The sequence below is a fragment of the Sciurus carolinensis genome, chromosome 3 (assembly GCF_902686445.1).
Source record: "Sciurus carolinensis chromosome 3, mSciCar1.2, whole genome shotgun sequence".
Taxonomy (NCBI): domain Eukaryota; kingdom Metazoa; phylum Chordata; class Mammalia; order Rodentia; family Sciuridae; genus Sciurus; species Sciurus carolinensis.
Window position 1 is genome coordinate 155,018,513 of NC_062215.1, and position 16,402 is coordinate 155,034,914.

General features: G+C 36.9%; 1 protein-coding gene across 4 annotated transcripts in view; it reads left to right on the forward strand.

Moving 5' to 3' along the window:
* The window catches only part of Pikfyve (phosphoinositide kinase, FYVE-type zinc finger containing), a 77,960-nt gene extending 73,305 nt beyond the window's left edge, over positions 1-4,655 (forward strand). For all 4 annotated transcript variants that reach the window (XM_047544693.1, XM_047544694.1, XM_047544695.1 and 1 more), the window contains 4 exons: positions 493-621; positions 1,705-1,966; positions 2,628-2,702; positions 3,271-4,655. In XM_047544693.1, coding sequence (XP_047400649.1) covers positions 493-621; positions 1,705-1,966; positions 2,628-2,702; positions 3,271-3,386 — 582 coding nt within the window. In that variant the 3' untranslated portion in view covers positions 3,387-4,655. The remainder of the gene's footprint in view (positions 1-492; positions 622-1,704; positions 1,967-2,627; positions 2,703-3,270) is intronic.
* Positions 4,656-16,402: the final 11,747 nt, after the last annotated feature.

A 16,402-nucleotide genomic window follows, 5' to 3' on the forward strand; every position in this document is an offset into this window, starting at 1 on the left:
TCACATCAAGTAATTTGTAATTTTATTGAGACAGAAATTTGAAACATGTTGAGAAATCAGGTGATGTCTCCTTTAGCTAGAAAAGCAGGAAGCCATTGGCCCAAGTTTGCATACTTATCATGAGCAATGCCTACACTCCTTCCCCCCACCTCCATAAAATTATGAATAGAGTTTTAGATGCTTTTTTAAAGTTATAGTTTATTGTGTGTTTTTAGAGGAAACTAGATGTCATAATAAAGTGCTTGAATTTGAACAACTGTGAAGGATTTCCCTTTGGAGAATGCTAAGTGTCTAATATATTCATTGGCTTCATTACCACACTTACTTCTGAAAATTCAAGGATTTGGGTTTCTTTTCAGGGACCTTTGGCTGGGTATATCAGCAGTAAATCATGTTTTTACAACATGTGGATAACCACAGAATATAAAAATTGGTAATAAAATCACAAATAATCCCCTTAATAATAGTTTGCTTTTATCCTTTCTTGATTAGAGGCCCACTGCCTTAGCCAAAATTCTTGGAGTTTATAGAATTGGTTATAAGAACTCTCAGAACAACACTGAGAAGAAGTTAGATCTCCTTGTCATGGAAAATCTTTTCTATGGGAGAAAGATGGCACAGGTAAGGCATTGAACTATGTGAAGCATTTAGCTATTGGAACTCTTTGTACTTTTAGTTCTTGAATATCATGAATCCAAATAACATCTTATTTTGTAGTAAATATTTAACTTTGGTTACTAGATAAAATTGGGACTTTTTTTTTTTTTTTTTGCGGTGCTGGGGTTTGAACCCAGGGCTTTGTGCTTACAATGCAAGCACTCTACCAACTGAGCTATAGCCCCAGCCTGAAATTGAACTTTTTCCACCATCTCAATTTTTAAAAATAAATTTGTTGAGGCCCATAGAAATTGAGTAACTTAGTTATTTTGAGATCTTAGGTTGGTCTAAATTCTAGAAAAGTGCTCTTCAAAGTTCTGGTTCTTAAATTATTTCCAGTCTTCAAAGAGTTAAGGAGCTTGTGCCAAACTGTGATTCAGTGTACTGCTTTCTTCATGGAGAAAAATCTTCATCTGAGAAATATGTTAGCTGAACTAAACTGTGTGCTTAATGATCTAATGATTTACGTTCTGTCACCGGCTCCTTAGCATCATCATGAGCCAGGAACAACTGACCAGCACTGGTGTATAAACTACACTCCAGGTCATACTGGTTCTAGCATTCAGGTTCTCTGACCTTTGAGTGCACTGCTTTCCCTACCACCCAGTTATTCCTAAAATTATGCTGTTCTTCTCCATTGCCATAAGTAATTGTTTGGTTTCAATATCAAGACTAAGTTTCCTAAGAAAGATGATTTGCATCTCTTTTATACTGCTTTATGATCCAGTAATATATTTTTGGAGTTATCTGTTCATGTACCATAAAGTTGGTTAAACTGATCTGAGTATTTCTGAAATGTTTTAGTAATTTGAGTACCTAGATATTAGTTTCATATGATATATTTATATCACCAGGGTTAGTATTGTACACTTACTTCACTATGAATGACTGTTATAAATGTTACGATTGAATTTTAAAATTAAACTTCAAAGTATGTAATTGTAGCCACTACAAAGAGTCTATTTGTCTGCCCTTTTAATTTAATTTCATTAATTAACCATTGTAGCAACTCTTACATAAATGACAAATAATTTTTCTTTCTACCAGGTATTTGATTTGAAGGGTTCACTTAGGAATCGAAATGTAAAAACTGACACTGGGAAAGAGAGTTGTGATGTGGTCCTGCTGGATGAAAACCTCTTGAAGATGGTTCGAGACAACCCTCTGTATATTCGTTCTCATTCCAAAGCTGTGCTGAGAACCTCCATCCATAGCGACTCCCACTTCCTTTCTAGCCACCTCATTATAGATTATTCTTTGCTGGTTGGGCGAGATGATACTAACAATGAGTTGGTAGTTGGAATTATAGGTAAGTTAATAAATATATCCTACTTATAGTTCATGATTGAAAGAGAAAAAAATTATAAAATTCTTTTGAACCTCATCAGGTTTGTTGAATATTTTAACAAACTTTCATTTGAAATTTTAAAAATAATAGTTTTTTCATTCTAGTTCCTTCTGTCCAGTTTCCTCATCTCCTTTTTCATTATTTTTATCAAAAATACATAATTTCAGGCTGAGTTTGGTGGTGCCTCCCTGTAATTACAGTGACTTTTAGTGGTTGAGACAGGAAGGTCACAAGTTCAAGGCTAGCCTCAGCAACTTAGCAAGATCTTGTCTCAAGATAAAAAATAAAAAGGGCTGGGAATGTAGCCTAATGGTAGAGTGCTTCTGGAGATAGATGTGTATATACACATATACACATACACACACACACATATACACATATACATTCATATACACACAAAACTGTATATTCAAGTCATTTGCAAATTAGGCCCCGTATCATTGTTTTAAGGATTAAGCAAATTAATTTGGAGAAAACCTTTAGAAAGCACATGGCATATTGAAGCATTCAATAAATGTTAAGTATTATAGAAATAGTAGTAATAGTTATTTACTATTGTCATTTGCTTATATTTATTAACATACCTTGATAGCTAATTTCACCTACCTCTTTCAACCACCAGATTATATTCGAACATTTACATGGGACAAAAAGCTTGAAATGGTTGTGAAGTCAACAGGAATTTTAGGAGGACAAGGTGAGCAGAATTTTTGTTCTGTTTATTCTTTAAGTTGTTCTCATATATTCCTAATCATTTAAAATTTAAGAACTATTAAAAAATTTAAGAGCTATTAAAATTGTTTAAAAAAAAAAAAAAGTGGGGTTATCTCTGACTTCATTTTCAGAGTGGCCAGATATTAAGGGGAATTGTGTAGGTAGGAAATGCTGGGTTTAAATTTATGTTAAAATGCCAAAAATTCTCAAAATAAGAGTTCAAAAGGAAGAAAAAGCTAGTGGTTCTGAATAAGAGGTTTTCTCTAAATAAACACTTGATATTTTCTACTTTGGGCACCCCAGTCTCATTTGTCCCTCTAGCCATCTCTCATCTCTTGGAAAGAAATTGTCTTTAGAATAAAAGCTTCTACTAGGAAGGAATTCTGTTGCATGGCAGGTGGCACAATTGGTAACCCTACCTCCTCACTTAGACTGCTCTGGTATATGTGTCTTTATGGAAGTTTATATGAAAAAACATATTTGGTTGAAAACTGATAATCAATTATATGTATAAAATGACTTTTTTTCCCTTTTCTCTTTCATAATTTTAGGTAAAATGCCAACTGTGGTCTCTCCAGAGTTGTATAGGACTAGATTTTGTGAAGCAATGGACAAATATTTCCTAATGGTACCAGACCACTGGACAGGATTGGACCTGAATTGTTGAAATCAAGCACATTTTTTTGAAATGGACTGTGAAGGAAACAGGCAGGAACAAGAGACCAAAAATAAGTGACATGTTTTATTTCTTCATCACATTCACCTGTGTGCAGAAGGCCTTTCGGTTCCTTGGTTCTTTAGATCATCCATGTCTGAAGGATAAAAACTTTTGCACTTCGGGTTTTGATACCTGTGAATTAGAAGTCTGGGGATTGGGAAGTTGCATGAACATTTCTTTCTTTAAGCTAAAATACAGATAGATGAGGTATGAGAAACTGAGTTATTGTATTTGTTAACTTAATTGGAGAAGAAAAAACCATGTCTTATAGATTGTGAGTTATCTTGGCCTTAGAGTTGCACATTGTTTACTTAAAAAGCATTTTTAGTGCTGTTGAATTTATTTGTGTCTCCTATATAATAATTTAATGTTACCTATAGTCAGGATTTCTGAAACCATGAGAAAAATTCTAATTTATTTCACTAGTGGCCAGGCAAGCAGGTTTGCATTTATTTTAATTGCATTTATTTTAATTTAAATCGGGAATCCTGCCATATTCTGTATCTTCCTAATTTACCTTGTTTTCAGGTGTTCAGTTTTATAATTCTGCCTTCTCTGTTGGTGACAAGAGGATGCAACCATTAACTTTAAGCATTTTTTAGAATACTTCTTAAACTTGTTTAAAACTTTTGTAATCATTATGTTAAACTACACTCATCTGTTTATGTTTAGGTTTTAGGTACTCCATTTTCATTATTAGTAAATTAGTCTACAGTCACGGAATTAACTAAAGGAAGAATTATTAACAAAGAATTTTTAAGTGTAAAAAATAAATTAGATCCAATCCAAGAAATTGGGTGAGGAGGAAACACTTGGTTGTTTTTTATAGGGGTGAAGTGTTTCAATATAACCAGCAAGTTAGGCGGCATATATTTCCAGTGTGGACATTCATTCCCATTTTCCACTTTGCTACATTCTGACCAGTTCTGCTCCTGAGACATACTAAGAGATAAAGTAATCTTACCAAGGAGCTTCTTTTTTAATGAGCAGCAATTTTAAAAGGTGTTTTAAAAGGTGATTAAGAGTATTCAACTTTGAAGAAATTCTGATCCCAGAATGTTTCTTGTTAGCTTCTTTCTATTGTCCTCCATCAGGGGATAATTTGGGGATTTGTAAAATTTTTAGAATTTCATTCTTTTGCAGACCTCTATAAAAAAAAAAGCACATTAATTTTCACATTAAAAAAAAAGAAAGGAAGATGCATTCAGTTACAGACTGTACAGTAAGTACACAAATAGGAACATTTTGGAAAGCTTGCTTTAAAGAATGAAAGCATTGGTTTGTATTTGGTGCTTATTAAAAATACAGTTAATTTTGAACTGGAAGCAAGTTGACCAGGGACTTGAGACTTAACTGATGTTAAGCTTCCTCCCCTACTTATGTATGTATATGTGCCTTTTGAAGATACAGAAAATATTGATGATTTTAGTTTTGATATAGACGACTAGTAAAGGAGATGTGCAGAGGAGGAAGATGTGTGGAACATCATTAAATTTTTATGTGTCCAGGGAAAAGGGATTTTGTGTCTGATTTGAAATACCAGTACTGTTTTGTCTCTGTTCATTTTTTCTGTCAGGATACACAGTGTTATTTATCCTGCCAATTTCCTATAGAAATAGAAGATGTCCCCCAGTAGCTATAATCAGGTTGTTTCTTTTTAGTTTCAATACCATGTACACAACTGGAATACTCCATGGGAATAACTCCTGACAATAATGTGGCATATTGATTTTTCTTTACCCTTGCCCATGACTTTAAAAATTATTTTTTTAAAAGCACTTTTTAAAAAGCATTTTTTAAAAAAATATTTTTTAAAGTACTCCTGCCTTTTGGGTAATTTGGTGGTTAAACATTCTGAAGCAGGAGTTGCTGCTTTGTAAGGACACTTCGTCCTTATAAAATTAATGTCTGGGCTCTGTTAATGAAGGGAAAGTACACAATTTAACTGTTTGGTTTGAGTGGTACAGATATATGCCTAGTCCCTTACACTGCTCCTATTTAGGCCACTACCAGAGATATAAGTTGCTTCAGAATACTGTGCTGCTCAGTTTAAGCATTGAATGACTCTTTTCCTTTCTTGAATTTCCTTTCAAAACCTAGAGTATACTAATTCTGAAAAGTTAGAAATTAGGAAGAAATCTTAGTATTTCCTTCCTGAGAATGCAATATGAATCCTGAAAATAATTGATAGTAACATGAGAAAACTATGTCAACATGTTGCTCTGTATAAAAATCTTATTTATAAATGTGAAACTTTTTGATTCCATCAAAACATAATTGAAAAATAGAAAGGATTTACTTTATTTCTTATCTCAGCCTAAGAAAAATAAGTGGAATAGCTATTACAAGTCCTTTTGTAGTCTGTTGAGTACCTTAAATTTTTAGATATTCAAAATTTCCTACAGAATGTCTTACGATTTTTTCCTTGATTCAGCAGTGGGTGGGTTTCTAGCTTTGGCTTTTATTGGGTATTGTAAATAGTAGGGCATCAGCTTTTGTGATGGTTTTGTGGCCATCAAATTTTGGCATTTTGCCCATTAGCAGTGGACTTGAATGAAACTTCCAAGGAGAATAAATCTACCTGTAGAAAACTGGCTCAGTTTGGAGAGTGAAAACCAGTGTGAATGAGCCTGGTGGAGAATCGGATCAGGCCGTGCATTATCCCTCAAGTGTTAACACATTGACTTTGCAGTATTCTTACCATCTAGTGCAATGCCTTTCTTTTCTTTGGTAACACAGGTGCAGTGTATTATAGAAAAAATAAAATTACAATCATGAACAGTTTTATTAATACTGCTGTGTCAGTTTTGTAAAAAAATGTACATTAAGTCTTTTGACAGGTTGAATTTTAAACTAGAGAAATAATGTAAATAATAATAGCCTCTTTTAATTTAATATGAAAAACTCATTTAACAATATTGAAAGTACTTAATGTATTATAATGTATTTATTTCTCTACTTTGGTTCCAGTTGTTTTATATGATTGACATGTTATTTAAAAGATAACTGCCTTGTCCTTTTAGAGACTTGTACTGTAAATAAAGAAGACTTACAATAAACTGGAATCTACTTACTCAGTTTTCAATCTGCTTACTCACTCTTGAATCCCCTTGAGGAAATTACAAAAGTAAAGGGTGTTTGATGTTCAGGCCTTGTTTGCTGGCCTGCTGGTGTTGTCTTCTGTTCACTCTTTGTCTTTTACGTTTTCAGTGGAAGAATTAAATTCTTTTGCTGAAATCTGCAGTTGATTCTGACCAGTAAGGGGCATGGCTATATTCACTTTCCCATTCTTTTTTTTTTTTTTTTTTTATTGTAAACAAATGGGATACATGTTGTTTCTCTGTCTGTACATGGCGTAAAGGCATACCATTTGTGCAATCATAAATTTACATAGGGTAATGTTGTTTGATTCATTCTGCCATTTTTTCCCTTCCCCCCTCCCCTGCCACCCTTCCTCTCCATCTATACAGTCCTTCCTTCCTCCATTCCTGCCCCCCTCCCTAAATCCAACTCCAACCCCAACACTAACCCCTCCCACCCCCCATTATGTGTCATCATCCACTTATTAGCGGTATCATTCATCCTTTGGTTTTTTTGAGATTGGCTTATCTCACTTAGCATGATATTCTCCAGTTTCATCCATTTGCCTGCAAATGCCATAATTTTATCATTCTTTATGACTGAGTAATATTCCATTGTATATATATACCACATTTTCTTTATCCATTCATCAATTGAAGGACATCTAGGTTGGTTCCACAATCTGGCTATTGTGAACTGAGCAGCTATGAACATTGATGTGGCTGTATCTCTGTAATATGCTGATTTTAAGTCCTTTGGGTATAGGCCAAGGAGTGGGATAGCTGGGTCAAATGGTGTTTCCATTCCAAGTTTTCTAAGGAATCTCCACACTGCTTTCCAGAGTGGCTGCACTAATTTGCAGCGCCACCAGCAATGTAAGAGTGTACCTTTCTCCCCACATCCTCGCCAACACCTGTTGTTGCTTGTATTCTTGATAATTGCCATTCTAATTGGGGTGAGATGGAATCTTAGGGTGGTTTTGATTTGCATTTCTCTTATTACTAGAGATGTTGAACATTTTTCCATATGTTTGTTGATTGCTTGTACATCTTCTTCTGTGAAGTGTCTATTCATTTCCTTAGCCCATTTGTTGATTGGATTACTTGCATTCTTGGTGTAGAGGTTTTTGAGTTCTTTATAGATTCTGGAGATTAGCGCTCTATCTGAAGTATGATTGGCAAAGATTTTCTCCCACTCTGTAGGCTCTTTCTTTGCATTGCTGATAGTTTCCTTTGCTGAGAGAAAGCTTTTTAGTTTGAATCTATCCCAGTTATTAATTCTTGCTTTTATTTCTTGTGCTATGGGAGTCCTGTTGAGGAAGTCTGGTCCTAAGCCGACATGTTGAAGCTCTGGACCTACTTTTTCTTCTATAAGATGCAAGGTCTCTGGTCTGATTCCGAGATCCTTAATCCATTTTGAGTTTAGTTTCGTGCATGGTGAGAGATATGGGTTTAGTTTCATTCTGTTGCATATGGATTTCCAATTCTCCCAGCACCATTTGTTGAAGAGGCTAACTTTTCTCCATTGCATATTTTTGGCACCTTTGTCTAGTATGAGAAAATTGTATTTATTTGGGTTTGTGTCCGTGTCCTCTATTCTGTACCATTGATCCACCTTTCTATTTTGGTACCAATACCATGCCGTTTTTGTTACTATTGCTTTGTAGTAGAGTTGAAGATCTGGTATTGCGATACCCCCTGCTTCACTCTTTCTGCCAAGGATTGCTTTAGCTATTCTGGGTTTTTTATTCTTCCAGATGAATTTCATAATTGCTTGCTCTATTTCTGTAAGGTACATCATTGGGATTTTAATTGGGATTGCATTGAATCTGTCTAGCACTTTTGGTAGTATGGGCATTTTGACAATATTAATTCTTCCTATCCAAGAACATGGGAGATCTTTCCATCTTCTAAGGTTTTCTTTAATTTCTTTCTTTAGTGTTCTGTAGTTCTCATTGTAGAGGTCTTTCACCTCTTTTGTGAGATTGATTCCCAAATACTTTATTTTTTTCGAAGCTATTGTGAATGGGGTAGTTTTCCTAATTTCTCTTTCTGAAGATTCATCGCTTATGTATAAAAATGCCTTAGATTTATGTGCATTGATCTTATATCCCGCTACTTTACTGAATTCACTTATGAGATCTAAAAGTTTTCTGGTGGAATTTCCTGGTTCCTCTAAGTATACAATCATATCATCAGCAAATAGGGATAGTTTGAGTTCTTCTTTTCCTATTTGTATCCCTTTAATTTCTTTGGTCTGTCTAATTGCTCTGGCTAGAGTTTCAAGGACGATATTGAATAGAAGTGGTGAAAGAGGGCATCCCTGCCTTGTTCCAGTTTTTAGAGGGAATGCTTTCAGTTTTTCACCATTTAGAATGATATTAGCCATGGGTTTAGCGTAGATGGCCTTTACAATGTTAAGGAATGTTCCCACTATCCCTATTTTTTCTAGTGTTTTGAGCATGAAGGGGTGCTGTATTTTATCAAATGCTTTTTCTGCATCTATCAAAATAATCATGTGATTCTTGACTTTAAGTCTATTGATATGGTGAATGACATTTATTGATTTCCTGATGTTGAACCAACCTTGCATCCCTGGGATGAAACCCACTTGATCATGGTGCACTATCTTTTTAATGTTTTTGTATGCGATTTGCTAAAATTTTGTTGAGAATTTTTGCGTCGATGTTCATTAAGGATATTGGTCTGAAATTTTCTTTCCTCGATGTGTCTCTGTCTGGTTTAGGAATCAGGGTAATATTGGCTTCATAGAATGAGTTTGGGAGAGTTCCCTCCTCTTCTATTTTCTTGAATACTTTGAGAAGTATTGGAATGAGCTCTTCTTTAAAAGTTTTGTAGAACTCGGCTGAGAACCCATCTGGTCCTGGACTTTTCTTTGTTGGAAGGTTTTTGATGACTTCTTCTATTTCATTACTTGAAATTGGTCTATTTAAATTGTGTATGTCCTCCTCGTTCAGTTTAGGCAATTCATATGTCTCTAGAAACCTGTTGATGTCTTCGAAATTTTCTATTTTGTTGGAGTATAGATTTTCAAAATAGCTTCTAATTATGTTTTGTATTTCAGTCGTGTCTGTTGTGATATTTCCTTGTTCATTCCGAATTTTAGTGATTTGGGTTTTCTCTCGTCTTCCCTTTGTTAGTGTGGCTAAAGGTTTATCAATTTTGTTTATTTTTTTGAGGAACCAACTATTTATTTTGTCAATTTTTTGTATTGTTTCTTTCGTTTCAATTTCGTTGATTTCAGCTCTCAGTTTAACTATTTCCTGTCTTCTACTACTTTTGGTGTTGGTCTGTTCTTCTTTTTCTAGGGCTTTGAGCTGTAGTGTTAGGTCGTTTATTTTTTGAGTTTTACTTCTTTTATTAAATGCGCTCCATGAAATAAATCTTCCTCTAAGTACCGCTTTCATAGTGTCCCAGAGATTTTGATATGATGTTTCTTTGTTCTCGTTTACCTCTAAGAATTTTTAAATTTCCTTCCTAGTATCTTCTGTTATCCATTCATCATATAGTAGCATATTGTTTAATCTCCAGGTGTTGGAGTAGTTTCTGTTTTTTACTCTTTCATTAATTTGTAACTTCAATCCATTATGATCTGATAGAATACAAGGTAGTATCTCTATCTTCTTGTATTTGCTGACATTAGCTTTGTGGCATAATATATGGTCTATTTTAGAGAAGGATCCATGTGCTGCTGAGAAGAAAGTGTATTTGCTCTTGGTTGGATGGTATATTCTATAAATGTCTGTTAAGTCTAAATTATTGATTGTGTTATTGAGATCTATGGTTTCTTTGTTCAATTTTTGTTTGGAAGATCTGTCTAGTGGTGAAAGAGGCGTGTTAAAATCACCTAGTATTATTGTGTTATGGTCTATTTGGTTTCTAAAATTGAGAAGTATTTGTTTAACATACATGGATGAGCCACTGTTTGGGGCATAGATGTTTATGATTGTTATATCTTGCTGATTTATGCTTCCCTTAAGCAGTATGAAATGTCCTTCTTTATCCCTTCTGACTAACATTGGCTTGAAGTCCACATTATCTGAAATGAGGATGGATACTCCAGCTTTTTTGTTGAGCCCATGTGCATGGTATGTTTTTCCCCATCCTTTCACCTTTAGTCTATGGGTATCTCTCTCTATGAGGTGAGTCTCTTGCAGGCAACATATTGTTGGATCTTTCTTTTTAATCCAATCTGCCAGTCTATGTCTTTTGATTGATGAATTCAGGCCATTAACATTCAGGGTTATTATTGAGATATGATTTGTATTTCCAGTCATTTGGTTCATATTTAAAATTTTTGACACATCTTGGTTCCTCCTTATTTGACAGTTCCTTTATGATAATTCCTCCCTTTGCTGATTTGCTTCTTTGTTTTTTATCTCTTCCTCATGAAATATTTTGCTGAGAATGTTCTGTAATGCTGGCTTTCTTTTTGTAAATTCTTTTAGCTTTTGTTTATCATGGAATGATCTTATTTCATCGTCAAATTTGAAGGTAAGTTTTGCTGGGTATAAGATTCTTGGTTGGCATCCATTTTCTTTCAGAGCTTGAAAAATGTTGTTCCAGGCCCTTCTAGCTTTTAGGGTCTGGATTGAAAAATCTGCTGATATCCGTATTGGCTTCCCCCTGAATGTAATTTGGTTCTTTTCTCTCACAGCCTTTAAAATTCTGTCTTTATTTTGTATGTTAGGTATTTTCATTATAATGTGCCTTGGTGTGGGTCTGTTGTAATTTTGTGTATTTGGAGTCCTATAAGCCTCTTGGACTTGATTTTCCATTTCATTCTTCAGATTTGGGAAATTTTCTGATATTATTTCATTGAATAGATTGTTCATTCCTTTGGTTTGTTTCTCTAAGCCTTCCTCAATCCCAATAATTCTCAAATTTGGCCTTTTCATGATATCCCATAGTTCTTGCAGATTCTGTTCATGATTTCTCACCATCTTCTCTGTTTGTTCAACTTTGTTTTCGAGGTTAAATATTTTGTCTTCAATATCTGAAGTTCTGTCTTCCAGGTGTTCTATCCTATTGGTTATGCTTTCTATGGAGTTCTTAATTTGGTTTATTGTTTCCTTCATTTCAAGGATTTCTGTTTGGTTTTTTTTCAATATCTCTAACTCTTTATTGAAATGATCTTTTGCTTCCTGAATTTGCTCTGTTAACTGTCGATTGGTGCGATCATTCAGTGCCTGCATTTGCTCTTTCATCTCATCGTTTGCTTCCCTAATCATTTTAATTATGTACATTCTGAACTCCCTTTCTGTCATTTCTTCTGCCATGCTGTCATTGGATTTTATTGATGTAACATCTAGATTTGTTTGGGGCATCTTCTTCCCTTGTTTTCTCATATTGTTCAGGAATCAGTGGGTCAGTAAGATATTGCAGATTTCCTCTATCAACTTATAATGTCCCTGAAGATTGCTAGTATATCCCCTCTTATCCTTCAGTAGCCTGAAGTCTTGGAGGAGGTTGATAATGCAGAGCTCCACGAAGAAGCTGCCTCTCTAGGTGTGGTGACCCTCAGGTGGCGTATATTCCCTGCTAGTGGGCAGAGGTGCCTCCACTTGTTGACCAATGGTCATCCAATGGGGAACTAGACTGGGGGCTGAGGCAAGGCCTGTTTGTGCCTGTGTCTCTGGCTTTACCGTCCCTGTGGGAAAACCTCCCCCGGCCGGGAAGAGTCACACGGTGGGGACGTCTCGCTGGTCAGTTGCCCTCCTAGAGGTTCCCCTCAATCTACAACTACCACCTGGGCTGGGCTGTCTTCCTCTGCAATGATCCCAGGGGCCCGGACCTACGTCCTGGGCCTGGGAGCCTCACCCTTCGCAGGCGAGTCTCCTTAGGCTGCCTCTCCCAGAGAATCTGCCCGCCGCCCTGGAAACTTCGCTCCGCTCCTAGGTGTGTCTCTGTGCGGCTCTTCCAGCAAGAAGCCACCTAGCTCCTGGGACCCTGCTCTGCACCAATTGCCTGGCTATGCAGCCCCTCCCCTGAGTCACCACCTGGAGCCCCGTACAATAGCTCCGAGACCCAGAGACCCGCCACACACCTCCTCCTCCGGACAGCCACCCGGTTTCCGACGCAGTCACTAGGAGTCCAAGCAACTCACTTCGGGTCTCCTCCTCCCGCCAACCACCTGTAGCCCTAGGCAGTCACTCCAAGTCCAAGTGACCCGCCCTGTTCCTCCTCCTCCTCCTTGGGGTAGCCCCCCGGGTGTTCAGGAGCGGTGGCTCCGAGACCAGGTGACTCACCACGCTCCTCCTCCAGGCAGGCCACCGGTGTTCAGGAGCGGTCGCTTTTAGTCCAGTCAACTCACCACTCGCCTCCTCCTCTGGCAACCGCCTGTGGCTCTGATGCAGTCACTCCCAGACTAAGCGTCCCACCGCTCTCCTCCTCCAGGCAGGCCGCCAGTGTTCTGGAGCAGCTGCTCCGAGTTCAAACAGCTCGTCACGCAGCTCCTCTTCCGGCAACCGCCCGAGGCTCTGATGCAGTCACTCCCAGGTCAAGCAACATGCCGCGCTCCTCCTCCTCCTCCGGGCAACCTCCCGGCACTCAGGAGCGCTCGCTCTGAGTTCAAACAGTTCACCACGCAGCTCCTCCTCTGGCAACCACCTGTGGTTCTGATGCAGTCACTCCACTTTCCCATTCTTATATTTTAGCTTTCTTGATAGGGCACTCAAAGAAGTCAAGCTCTTTACTGTGTGGAATTGACTGAATTTTCAAGTGGGTGGGGATTTCTCAACTATAAATTTCTTGCATGACGTGGAGTCAAATCCCATGCTATCTGAATTGCATCCATCTTGTGAGCATAAAAACCATAAGGCCCATCTTTTACCTGGATTCATGAGGGCAAAGGTGAGAGTGGCTAGACAGAGGCTGCCTCTGAATGTGCCCAGAAGTTGCTGGGCTATGTAGGAAAATGGGTAGCTGGCACAGATTGTCAAGGGTCTTGCCTCTGGCTCACTTACCTCTTTTCTTTTCTCTTGCAGGGTGGAAGAAGTGGATGGTAGGGAAGAGGCACAGTGAGTTCTCTAGTGCCTGTTAACCTATAAATCTCTTGTGTTGGAAATTAATCATCTTATAAAATTCCTGAATTAATAAAACTAAGAGTTTTTTTTTTAAATGAGATTTTACTGTAGTTAAAAAAATGTATAACAAGATTAATCACATTAACCATTTTCAAGTGTATAATTCAGTTGTGTTAATAATATTCACATTGTCTTAAATAAGATCTTCAGAACATTTTCATTTCACAGAACACCTGCCATCCCTTCAAGTCCCAGGTAACCACAGTTCTGTTTATCTTAATTAATTTGACTACTTAAGATAGTTCATCATATCATAAGGTGTTGTGTTTTTTTTGCGGTGCTGGGGGTCGAACCCAGGGCCTTGTGCTTGCAAGGCGAGCACTTTACCGACTGAGCTATATCCCCAGCCCTTTTTTTTTTGCATTTTAAAAAATTTGTTCTGTCTAGTTATACATGACAGCAGAATACTTTTCGATTCATTGTACACAAATGGAGTACAACTTTTCATTTTTCTGGTTGTATACAATGAAGAGTCATATCATTCAGGCAGTCATACATGTACATAGGGTAATGATGTCTGTCTCATTCCACCATCTTTCCCACCCCACCCTCTCCCCTCCCCTTATTACCCTCTGCACAATCCAAAGTTCCTCCATTCTTCTCTCACCACCACTGCCCCCCCAACCCCCCGTTATGTATCAGTATCCACTTATCAGATAAAACATTTGGCCTTGGTTTTTGGGGATTGGTTTATCTCCCTTACCACGATATTCTCCAACTCCATCTATTTACTTACATATACCATAATTTTATTCTTTAAGGCTGAGAAATATTCCATTGTGTATATATATCCATTCTCTTTATCCATTCATCTTATTGAAGGGCATCTAGGTTGGTTCCACAATTTAGCTGTTGTAAATTGAGCTGCTATAAACATTGATGTGGCTGTGTCACTGTAGTATGCTTATCTTAAGTCCTTTGGCTATAGGCCAAGGAGTGGGATAGCTGGGTCAAATGGTGGTTCCATTCCAAGTTTTCTAAGCAATCACCATACTGCTTTCCAGAGTGGTTGCACCAATTTGCAATCCCACCAGTAATGTATAAGTGTACCTTTTTCCCCATATCCTCACCAACATTTATTGTTGCTTGTGTTCTTGATAATACCCATTCTAATTGGAGTGAGATGAAATCTTAGAGTAGTTTTGATTTGCATATCTCTTATTACAGGAGGTGACGAACATTTTTTCATATGTTTGTTGATTGATTGTGTATCTTCTATAAAGTGTCTGCTTGGTTCCTTGGCCTATTTCGATTGTATTATTTGGGGTTTTTTGGTGTTAAGTGTTTTGAGTTCTTTATAAATTCTGAAGATTAGTGCTCTATCTGACGTGCATGTGGTAAAGATTTTCTCCCATTTTGTAGGCTCTCTCTTCACGTTATTATTTCCTTTGCTGAGAAAAAGAGTTTGAATCTATCCCACTTATTGATTCTTGTTTTTATTTCTTGCACTTTGGGAGTCTGGTTAAGGAAGTCTGGTCCTAAGCCAACATGATGATTTGGGCCTACCTTTTCTTCTATTTGGTATTGGGTCCCTGGTCTAATTCCTAAGTCCTTGATCCATTTAGAGTTGAGTTTTGTACAGGGTGAGAGATAGGGATTTGATTTCATTTTGCTGCATATGGATTTCCATTTTTCCCAGCACCATTTGTTGAATAGGCTATCTTTTCTCCATTGCATGTTTTTGGCACCTTTGTCTAGTATGAGATAATTATTTATGTGGGTTTGTCTCCATGTTTTCTATTCTGTGACATTGGTCTGTGTGTCTGTTTTGGTGCCAATACCCTGCTGTTTTTATTATAGTAGCTCTGTAGTATATAGTTTGAGGTCTGGTATTGTGATGCCTCCTGCTTCACTTTTCTTGCTAAGGATTGCTTTGGCTATTCTGAGTCTCTTATTTTTCCAAATGAATTTCATGATTGCTTTTTCTAGTTCTATGAAGAAAGTAATTGGGATTTTAATAGGAATTGCATTAAATGTATATAATGCTTTTGATAGTATGGCCATTTTAACGGTATATTAATTCTGCCTATCCAGGAGCACTGGAGGTCTTTCCATCTTCTAAGGTCTTCTTCAGTTTCTTTCTTTAGTGTTCTATAGTTTTGACTGTGGAGGTCTTTCACATCTTTTGTTAGATCAATTCCCAGGAATTTTATTTTATTTATTTATTTATTTTGAGGCTCTTGTAAATGGGGAAATTTTCCTAATTTCTTTTGCCGTGGATTAATCACTTACATATAGAAATGCATTTTATCTATGGGTATTGTTTTTTTATCCTACTACTTTGGTGAATTCATTTATTAGTTCTAGAAGTTGTCTGGTGGAATTTTTGGATCTTCTAAATATAGAATCATGTCATCAACAAATAGTGATAGTTTGAGTTTTCCTTTACCTATTTGTATACCTTTAATTTCTTTTTTCTGTCTAATTGCTCTGGCTAGAGTTCCAAGGACAGTGTTGAATAAAAATGGTCAGAGGGCATCCTCGTCTTACTCCAGTTTTAAGAGGGAATGTTGAGATACGTTCCTAATATTCTTACTTTTTCTAGTTCATCCTTTACGTTGCAGATCATTTTATGTACATTCTGAACTCCTTTTCTGACATTTCTTCTACCTTGCTATCAATGGATTCTATTAATGTAGAATCTTGGTTTGTTTGGCGCATTTCTTCCCTTGTTTTTTCATGTTGTTCGTATGTCTTCCCCTCTAGCAGTGTGGATCTGAGATATTACAATTTCCATCCTATAGCTTCGTAGTGTCCCTGCAGGTTTCCAATACCTCAT